This window comes from Cherax quadricarinatus, chromosome 37, assembly GCF_038502225.1.
Source record: "Cherax quadricarinatus isolate ZL_2023a chromosome 37, ASM3850222v1, whole genome shotgun sequence".
In the NCBI taxonomy this organism is placed as follows: domain Eukaryota; kingdom Metazoa; phylum Arthropoda; class Malacostraca; order Decapoda; family Parastacidae; genus Cherax; species Cherax quadricarinatus.
Window position 1 is genome coordinate 19,124,203 of NC_091328.1, and position 10,930 is coordinate 19,135,132.

At 36.6% G+C, this 10,930-nt stretch overlaps 1 protein-coding gene across 1 annotated transcript in view; it reads right to left on the reverse strand.

The window, feature by feature from the left end:
• The window catches only part of Lrrk (Leucine-rich repeat kinase), a 1,005,461-nt gene that overhangs the window by 147,858 nt on the left and 846,673 nt on the right, over positions 1–10,930 (reverse strand). The window contains exon 36 of the mRNA XM_070091737.1: positions 8,078–8,353. Within this exon, the coding sequence (XP_069947838.1) occupies positions 8,078–8,353 (276 nt within the window). The remainder of the gene's footprint in view (positions 1–8,077; positions 8,354–10,930) is intronic.

Below are 10,930 nucleotides of genomic sequence, written 5' to 3' on the forward strand. Positions count from 1 at the left end.
AAAGTCAACTAAAATGCCGGGAACAATGGGCTAGTAACCCCTTTTCCTGTAAAGATTAATAAAAAGAATAAGAAGAAAATTGTCAAAGTGGGAAGTCTGAATGTGCGTGGATGTTGTGCAAATGATAAGAAAGAGATGATTGTGGATGTTATGAATGAGAAGAAACTGGATGTCTTGGCTTTAAGTGAAACAAAGCTGAAGGGGGTGGGAGAGTTTCAATGGAGAGGAATAAATGGGATTAGGTCAGGGGTTTCAAATAGAGTTAGAGCTAAAGAAGGAGTAGCAATAATGTTGAAGGATAAGCTATGCCAGGAAAAGAGGGACTACAAATGTATAAATTCAAGGATTATGTGGAGTAAAATAAAGATTGGATGTGAAAAGTGGGTTATAGTAAGCGTGTATGCACCTGGAGAAGAGAGAAGTGTAGAGGAGAGAGAGAGATTCTGGGAAATGTTGAGTGAATGCGTGGGGAGTTTTGAATCAAGTGTGAGAGTAATGGTGGTTGGGGATTTCAATGCTAAAGTGGGTAAAAATGTTATGGAGGGAGTAGTAGGTAATTTTGGGGTGCCAGGGGTAAATGTAAATGGGGAGCCTTTAATTGAGCTATGTGTAGAAAGAAATTTGGTAATAAGTAATACATATTTTATGAAAAAGAGGATAAATAAATATACAAGGTATGATGTAGCACGTAATGAAAGTAGTTTGTTAGATTATGTATTGGTGGATAAAAGGTTGATGGGTAGGCTCCAGGATGTACATGTTTATAGAGGGGCAACTGATATATCGGATCATTATTTAGTTGTAGCTACAGTTAGAGTAAGAGGTAGATGGGAAAAGAGGAAGGTGGCAACAACAAGTAAGAGGGAGGTGAAAGTGTATAAACTAAGGGAGGAGGAAGTTCGGGCGAGATATAAGCGACTATTGGCAGAAAGGTGGGCTAGTGCAAAGATGAGTAGTGGGGGGGTTGAAGAGGGTTGGAATAGTTTTAAAAATGCAGTATTAGAATGTGGGGCAGAAGTTTGTGGTTATAGGAGGGTGGGGGCAGGAGGAAAGAGGAGTGATTGGTGGAATGATGAAGTAAAGGGTGTGATAAGAGAGAAAAAGGTAGCTTACGAGAGGTTTTTACAAAGCAGAAGTGTTATAAGAAGAGCAGAGTATATGGAGAGTAAAAGAAAGGTGAAGAGAGTGGTGAGAGAGTGCAAAAGGAGAGCAGATGAAAGAGTGGGAGAGGCACTGTCAAGAAATTTTAATGAAAATAAGAAAAAATTTTGGAGGGAGTTAAACAAGTTAAGAAAGCCTAGGGAAAGTATGGATTTGTCAGTTAAAAACAGAGTAGGGGAGTTAGTAGATGGGGAGAGGGAGGTATTAGGTAGATGGCGAGAATATTTTGAGGAACTTTTAAATGTTAAGGAAGAAAGGGAGGCGGTAATTTCATGCACTGGCCAGGGAGGTATACCATCTTTTAGGAGTGAAGAAGAGCAGAATGTAAGTGTGGTGGAGGTACGTGAGGCATTACGTAGAATGAAAGGGGGTAAAGCAGCTGGAACTGATGGGATCATGACAGAAATGTTAAAAGCAGGGGGGATATAGTGTTGGAGTGGTTGGTACTTTTGTTTAATAAATGTATGAAAGAGGGGAAGGTACCTAGGGATTGGCAGAGAGCATGTACATAGTCCCTTTATATAAAGGGAAAGGGGACAAAAGAGATTGTAAAAATTATAGAGGAATAAGTTTACTGAGTATACCAGGAAAAGTATACGGTAGGGTTATAATTGAAAGAATTAGAGGTAAGACAGAATGTAGAATTGCGGACGAGCAAGGAGGTTTCAGAGTGGGTAGGGGATGTGTAGATCAAGTGTTTACATTGAAGCATATATGTGAACAGTATTTAGATAAAGGTAGGGAAGTTTTTATTGCATTTATGGATTTAGAAAAGGCATATGATAGAGTGGATAGAGGAGCAATGTGGCAGATGTTGCAAGTATATGGAATAGGTGGTAAGTTACTAAATGCTGTAAAGAGCTTTTATGAGGATAGTGAGGCTCAGGTTAGGGTGTGTAGAAGAGAGGGAGAATACTTCCCGGTAAAAGTAGGTCTTAGACAGGGATGTGTAATGTCACCATGGTTGTTTAATATATTTATAGATGGGGTTGTAAAAGAAGTAAATGCTAGGGTGTTCAGGAGAGGGGTGGGATTAAATTATGGGGAATCAAATTCAAAATGGGAATTGACACAGTTACTTTATGCTGATGATACTGTGCTTATGGGAGATTCTAAAGAAAAATTGCAAAGGTTAGTGGATGAGTTTGAGAATGTGTGTAAAGGTAGAAAGTTGAAAGTGAACATAGAAAAGAGTAAGGTGATGAGGGTATCAAATGATTTAGATAAAGAAAAATTGGATATCAAATTGGGGAGGAGGAGTATGGAAGAAGTGAATGTTTTCAGATACTTGGGAGTTGACGTGTCGGCGGATGGATTTATGAAGGATGAGGTTAATCATAGAATTGATGAGGGAAAAAAGGTGAGTGGTGCGTTGAGGTATATGTGGAGTCAAAAAACGTTATCAATGGAGGCAAAGAAGGGAATGTATGAAAGTACAGTAGTACCAACACTCTTATATGGATGTGAAGCTTGGGTGGTAAATTCAGCAGCGAGGAGACGGTTGGAGGTAGTGGGCAATGTGTGGTGTAAATATTATGCAGAAAATTCGGAGTGTGGAAATTAGGAGAAGGTGTGGAGTTAATAACAGCATTAGTCAGAGGGCAGAAGAGGGGTTGTTGAGGTGGTTTGGTCATTTAGAGAGAATGGATCAAAGTAGAATGACATGGAAAGCATATAAATCTATAGGGGAAGGAAAGAGGGGTAGGGGTCGTCCTCGAAAGGGTTGGAAAGAGGGGGTAAAGGAGGTTTTGTGGGTGAGGGGCTTGGACTTCCAGCAAGCGTGCATGAGCGTGTTAGATAGGAGTGAATGGAGACGAATGATACTTGGGACCTGACGATCTGTTGGAGTGTGAGCAGGGTAATATTTAGTGAAGGGATTCAGGGAAACCGGTTATTTTCATATAGTCGGACTTGAGTCCTGGAAATGGGAAGTACAATGCCTGCACTTTAAAGGAGGGGTTTGGGATATTGGCAGTTTGGAGGGATATGTTGTGTATCTCTATACGTATATGCTTCTAAACTGTTATATTCTGAGCACCTCTGCGAAAGCAGTGATAATGTGTGAGTGTGGTGAAAGTGTTGAATGATGATGAAAGTATTTTCTTTTTGGGGATTTTCTTTCTTTTTTTGGGTCACCCTGCCTCGGTGGGAGACGGCCGACTTGTTGAAGGAAAAAAAAAAAAAAAAAAAAAAAATATATATATATATATATATATATATATATATATATATATATATATATATATATATATATATATATATATATATATATATATATATATATATATATATATATATATATATATATATATATATATATATATATATATATATATATATATATATATATATATATATATATATATATATATATATATATATATATATATATATATATATATATATATATATATATATATATATATATATATATGACATACTACTATATAGAAAGCCCCTTGTTATGCTCAGCATTTCGGGCAAATAAGGTCAATGTCCCAGGATGCGACCCACACCAACACCCAGGTAACCATTTTACTGATGGGGAACGTAGACAACAGGTGTAAAGAAACATGCCCAATGTTTCTACTCTGGCTGGGAATCAAACCCAGGCCCTTACCATGTGAAGCGAGAGCGTTAGCCACCAGGCCACCAGAGCCCAAGAGTGATTATTATTACATACTATTAGCAAAGTAAAGTGAGGTTAAATTTGCATTTATTTCATCTAATTCTTTTGTATTTATGTATGTATTTTAGAATTATGCATGTTTAAATTACATATTTTAGTATCAAGCAGTGTTTAAATTACAGTGGTACCTCAGGATACAAACGGCCCAAAACTCGAACAATTATGTAAGTGCTTTTTTAAGTGTATTTTTGGGGGTCTGAAACAGATTAATCTAATTTACATTATTTCTTATGGGAGCAAATTCATTCGGTATTGGCACTTGAACAGCCTTCTGGAACGAAATAAATTCGTATCCTGAGGTACCACTGTATTTTATACCACCTCCATCCATGTATAATATACCAATAACAATAGGATTTTTTTGTGGGAAAAGATTAATCGTTTTCTCTATATTTCTCATGGGAAAATTTGTTTGGTATACGTCCCGTTTGGTACGAGTCCAAGGTCCTGGAACAGATTAAGGACGTATACCTAGGTGCCACTGTATATGACTTTTTTTGGTTTAACATTTATCATGCTGTATTTGCACATCTGCATTTATTGAGAATAATGTACTAACAAAATAAACAAAAAATAAAATAAATTAAAAGCTGTACTTTTATTAAAGCAATGAGGTCACCCATGGCTACCACCCATACACAGCTACCCACAAATCTTAGTTATAGTACATAATAAAAGTTCAATATTCATGTAATTTTTAGTTTAAATGTGTAAATTTATCATGCTGGTATAAAATAAGAAATAACAGATTACAGTCATACCTTGCTTTATGTCAAATTTGCCTTTACACCACTTTTCTGGAGTAAATTTCAGTTCAGAGAACGTCATTACGTCCAACTTACATCACTCTCCAACTTCACCTACATCATAATTTTTTTGTGTTCATTATTATTTAACCTGTTAACTGTCCAAATGTAGACCTACATTCTCTCACCCAATGCCAAATATTTTGAAGAAAAAAACAAAAAAATCTTGTTAAATTAAAGAGGGCAATTTTCTGTGTGTAATAAAACCAAAAAAAATAAAATTTTAGGACCAGTACTTACTGAGATATAAGACTGCGAAGTTGGTTCTGGATGCTCACCTGATGGCAACATTGAGCCCTGCCGCTTGCAGAAGTGTTGCCAATATACATTTTTTCTTGTTTTTATATTATGTTATGGAAGTTTTATGTACTGAAAATTACAATTTATAGAAGTTCTTGCAATTTCATATCCAATCTTTGTTCTGACACTAATATTAGGTGCTGAAAATGCACTCAAATAGTCATAAACACACTGACAGGTGAACATTTTCACCTGCCTTGGTCATTTACTATTATCTAGAAATATTTGTTTAAAAGTGGACTCTGGGAGCAGTATTAATTTCGGAGTCTGGACAGTGAAATCACTTATAAAGATGCCTCTCTGAACGGTGGGACTACTTATATCCATCAAAATTAGGGGTGTGACAAAGTATTGGTATCTATGCTATTAGCTATTTTGATGATAATAGTATTAGTATTGGCCTAAAATTAAGTACAGTAGGACCCCTTATATCTGCAGGGGATACGTTCCAAAGACCTACCACGGATAGTAATGAACCCTATATACAAGTTCTATACATACCTATTATATAGTTTAAGTGATAAATTATGCACAATAAATGGAGAATTATCACTTTTTCACTGACAGGGAGTACTTCACTGCTTCTCTTAGGCTTTGAAGAACTTCCATCATCACTACTTTTGCACTCTGAGGTCACTATTAAGCAAAATTAAGGGTTATTTTTGGGCCGCGATTGACCACAGATAACTGAAACCACGGATACCAGACCTGCGGGAACTACATTATAAGTATTTTTAACAGTGTACAGTGGAACCTCGGTTTTCGTCATTAATTCGTTCCAGAAAGTCTGATGAAAACCAAATTCAACGAAAACTGAAGCAACATTTCCCATAAGAAATAATGTAATCCAATTAATCCGTTCCTGACACCCAAAAGTATTAATAAAAAATACATTTTATAGAGAATAACTATAGTTTTACATACAGAAAACAATGAGAAATAAATATAAAGGACTAATGAAATGGATAAATGAACATTTAACATCGCTTTTACTTTTACTAAAGACTCTTGTTCGCATATGGAAGACAGTGAGAAGGGGAGAGGGAGGAGGGGTTATTTATGCCACCATCACTACCACCCTCTACCATCACTACCACCCTCTACCACCATCACTACCACCATCATTACCACCCTCTACCACCATCAGTACCACCTTCTAACAATGAGAAACAAAGCCAGACTGACTCAGAATGCATGGGATACTTTTTGTGGGCGTGGGTGGACACATTCAGTACGGTGGACCACTGTCAACTCGACGAACACCGAGGTGATAAACGAAAACTGGGACAAAATTTTGACCCAAAAAAAAAAGTCGTCGAAAACCAGGGCAAATGAAAACTGAGGTTCCACTGTACTGGCTAATTTTTATAGTAAAAATATTGGACTCTGTATCGGCTAATTTTAATGGCATTGGCCTAAAGTGAGTATCAGTTTCATCAAAAAATTTGGTACTGTCCCATCCCCAATAAACCCTTCAACTGTCCAAACAGATCTACGTTCACATGCGTAGTGCTCCAAAAGTAGATCTACGTTTTTATACATATTTTCAAATATAACAAAAAAAAAAGTAGACCAAAGTTTTTTTACACGTTTTCAAATGTAAAAAAAAAAAAAAAAAAAAGATCTCCATTTTTTTACATACTTTCAAATGTTGAAAAAACGTAGAACTACGTTTAGACAGTTTAAAGGTTAAATATTCCTTTCAGTTAACAAGACAGTATCAATATTCAATAAGACTGCATCATAAATATTTTTACTCAGTTTTTATCAATACCTGTACACTGATAGTAAGTATATGTTCTTTATATACATGTATGGAGAGTTCATGTTTGATTAGTAGAGAGTGGTGAAGAACTGTAGATCAATTAATAACATTTTTGCTAAGGCTGAATTATAAATACTGTACAATATTTTTCTTGGTTAGTTCACTGATGTGTTTATTTTATGCATGTGTTGGAGAGATCATGTTTGTTTGGTAGATTTAACAATTATGTTTACTGGGGGGTGGCAGATGGTACTGTCTAATATTATGTGGTCAGTGGCTGAGGTGCAGAGGTTCAGATCACCTTTCTTCACTACTTTCCTCACAGTACTACATAACCCAGGCATGTGAAAGCCTTGCCACTACTTCCCACAGGCACTTAATATCCTCAACATAAGAGTGAGCACAAGCAGGAAAGCATAACTAAATGCTATGTCAGATATACTGAAAGACAGGGTGGGAATTACTGTTGTTACACAAATGATGGGGAACACAGGAGAGAGAACCTTAAGATGATGTTTTGGTCCAACTTAGACCATATACAAAGTCACACTGTGAGACTTTGTAAATGGTTCAAGTTGGACCAAAACATCATCTTAAGCATCCCTCTCGTACGTGCAGGTTATCTGTGCATTTCTCCAGTCATGGTATTGTGTCTTTTTGTTCTTTACTGCTGCTGCTGCCTTAATCCATCCCTCTTCCTCTCTACTAAAGGAGGGAAGGAATGCAAGATGAAGGGAGGTGAAGGAGCAGGGGAAAGAGAATAGGAGACATGTTTAAAGAGGGAAGAGAGGGGGAACACATCTGAGTACTGTACATTGCCTTTAAATTAAATTGGAAAAATAAACTTAGAATATTACGGATGAAAAACGTATCTCTAATTATAACATGGGTGTCTATTGGAAAATAGGTTCTGAGTTCCAAATACCTAGGAAATGAACAATTTCAAGTAGAGTATGCATTAATATTCTGTATTACAGAACAAAAGACTAATTCTGTAATGTGATGATATGGTAGGTATTTATACAGAAGGATTTCTCTTATATGAATATGCACAGAAAACAGTGACCTAAATTCATATTAACCATCAAAAATTTCTGTTCATTTTTACTTTGAAAATGTTTGATGTAACCAGATTCTTATATCTTCTTATAATCACACTATGGTACATACAACTTTTAAACCACAGAAAAGAAATGTTTGTATAGAATATACCATACTAAAAAAAAAAAAAAAAAAAATTCAAAGCATTCAGTAACAGCGTTTATTCAGCAAGAGATGTCAACTATGACCACAAGACACCATACATGTACTATATTTTACTGCACTTGCATTATAAAGAGCAAAGTCAAGACTTACCTCAACATCTGACCAAACACCTTCTTGGCGAACAAGGAAGCGCATACTCTTGTAGTCATACACAAAGTGATTGGGCTGAGTTGAGGGGTGGTTGGGGCCATGAGTTGGAGTATGAGGTCCATGAGATGCCATACATGGACCATAGGAATGTATGGGCAGGACCTCTCTCATGCGAAATAATGTGGTGTGAGCATAATGAAGCTCCATGCCGGTCTGCCAGCACACCCACTCTGCTTGCCCACCCAGGACTGATGACAGGCCACGGTCATTTAGAACCTATGTACAAAAATAATGGCATATTAATAAACTAAAAACAAAATTGTCCTAACTGTATGATAAATGGCTGTATAAAGAAATGAAAAAAATACTGTCAACAGTTTTGTTCTTTGCAGTTTTATTGAGTCAGTGATTTAATAAAGTTCTACAAAGAGCACAACACTGTCACAATTAAAGCTTGTTCTGTACCTATGTACTGTATAGCTCTTTACTTAACATGGTTTACTGGCTGACAATTTTGTGAAATACATACAATGCTATTTTGTGTCAGTTCCTACATACTGTGACTGCTGTTTTAGTAATCCCAGTCTGGCTGCTTATATTCAGATAATTTAGTTATGTTGACTTAGAATTCAATAATCAAACTTTAACTCGTCAATGTCAAGCATTTTTAAATTTAGCTTTACCTTACCCAAAATAATACGATTAACAACGGGTTTCTCTATCTATGAAACAATCTAAATCAACCCAATCTATCATAAATGTATCGCTTGGAAAACAAACATGAAATGTACTGTATACACATCGTTTCTTCCTTCTGTTTACATAAAGTTCATGTCTATTTTTCAAAAGAAAATAATATAAGAATGTGTTCTATTTATAGTGCAAAAATTTAGTTTGTTTCCATTTTTAAGGCCAATGATTTATATACAAGATAAAAGTGTTTTAAATTGTATGTAATACTGTATACTATTTAAAATAAATTAATTTTGAGTGGTATATACAGATATATACATGTATATATATTTTTTTTTTTTTCAACAAGTCGGCCGTCTCCCACCGAGGCAGGGTGACCCAAAAAAGAAAGAAAATCCCCAAAAAGAAAATACTTTCATCATCATTCAACACTTTCACCACACTCACACATTATCACTGCTTTTGCAGAGGTGCTCAGAATACAACAGCTTAGAAGCATATACGTATAAAGATACACAACATATCCCTCCAAACTGCCAATATCTCAAACCCCTCCTTTAAAGTGCAGGCATTTTACTTCCCATTTCCAGGACTCAAGTCCGACTATATGAACATAACCGGTTTCCCTGAATCCCTTCACTAAATATTACCCTGCTCACACTCCAACAGATCGTCAGGTCCCAAGTATCATTTGCCTCCATTCACTCGTATCTAACATGCTCATGCACGCTTGCTGGAAGTCCAAGCCCCTAGCCCACAAAACCTCCTTTACCCCCTCTTTCCAACCCTTTCGAGGACAACCCCTACCCCTCCTTCCTTCCCCTATAGATTTATATGCTTTCCATGTCATTCTACTTTGATCCATTCTCTCTAAATGACCAAACCACCTCAACAACCCCTCTTCTGCCCTCTGACTAATGCTTTTATTAACTCCACACCTTCTCCTAATTTCCACACTCCGAATTTTCTGCATAATATTTACACCACACATTGCCCTTAGACAGGACATCTCCACTGCCTCCAACCATCTCCTCGCTGCTGCATTTACCACCCAAGCTTCACATCCATATAAGAGTGTTGGTACTACTATACTTTCACACATTCCCTTCTTTGCCTCCATAGATAACGTTTTTTGACTCCACATATACCTCAACGCACCACTCACCTTTTTTCCCTCATCAATTCTATGATTAACCTCATCCTTCATAAATCCATCCACCGACACGTCAACTCCCAAGTGTCTGAAAACATTCACTTCTTCCATACTCCTCCTCCCCAATTTGATATCCAATTTTTCTTTATCTACATCATTTGATACCCTCATCACCTTACTCTTTTCTATGTTCACTTTCAACTTTCTACCTTTACACACATTCTCAAACTCATCCACTAACCTTTGCAATTTTTCTTTAGAATCTCCCATAAGCACAGTATCATCAGCAAAAAGTAACTGTGTCAATTCCCATTTTGAATTTGATTCCCCATAATTTAATCCCACCCCTCTCCCAAACACCCTAGCATTTACTTCTTTTACAACCCCATCTATAAATATATTAAACAACCATGGTGACATTACACATCCCTGTCTAAGACCTACTTTTACTGGGAAGTATTCTCCCTCTCTTCTACACACCCTAAACTGAGCCTCACTATCCTCATAAAAGCTCTTTACAGCATTTACTAACTTACCACCTATTCCATATACTTGCAACATCTGCCACATTGCTCCTCTATCCACTCTATCATATGCCTTTTCTAAATCCATAAATGCAATAAAAACTTCCCTACCTTTATCTAAATACTGTTCACATATATGCTTCAATGTAAACACCTGATCTACACATCCCCTACCCACTCTGAAGCCTCCCTGCTCATCCGCAATCCTACATTCTGTCTTACCTCTAATTCTTTCAATTATAACCCTACCGTATACTTTTCCTGGTATACTCAGTAAACTTATTCCTCTAAAATTTTTACAATTTCTTTTGTCCCCTTTCCCTTTATATAAAGGGACTATACATGCTCTCTGCCAATCCCTAGGTACCTTCCCCTCTTTCATACATTTATTAAACAAAAGTACCAACCACTCCAACACTATATCCCCCCCTGCTTTTAACATTTCTGTCATGATCCCATCAGTTCCAGCTGCTTTACCCCCTT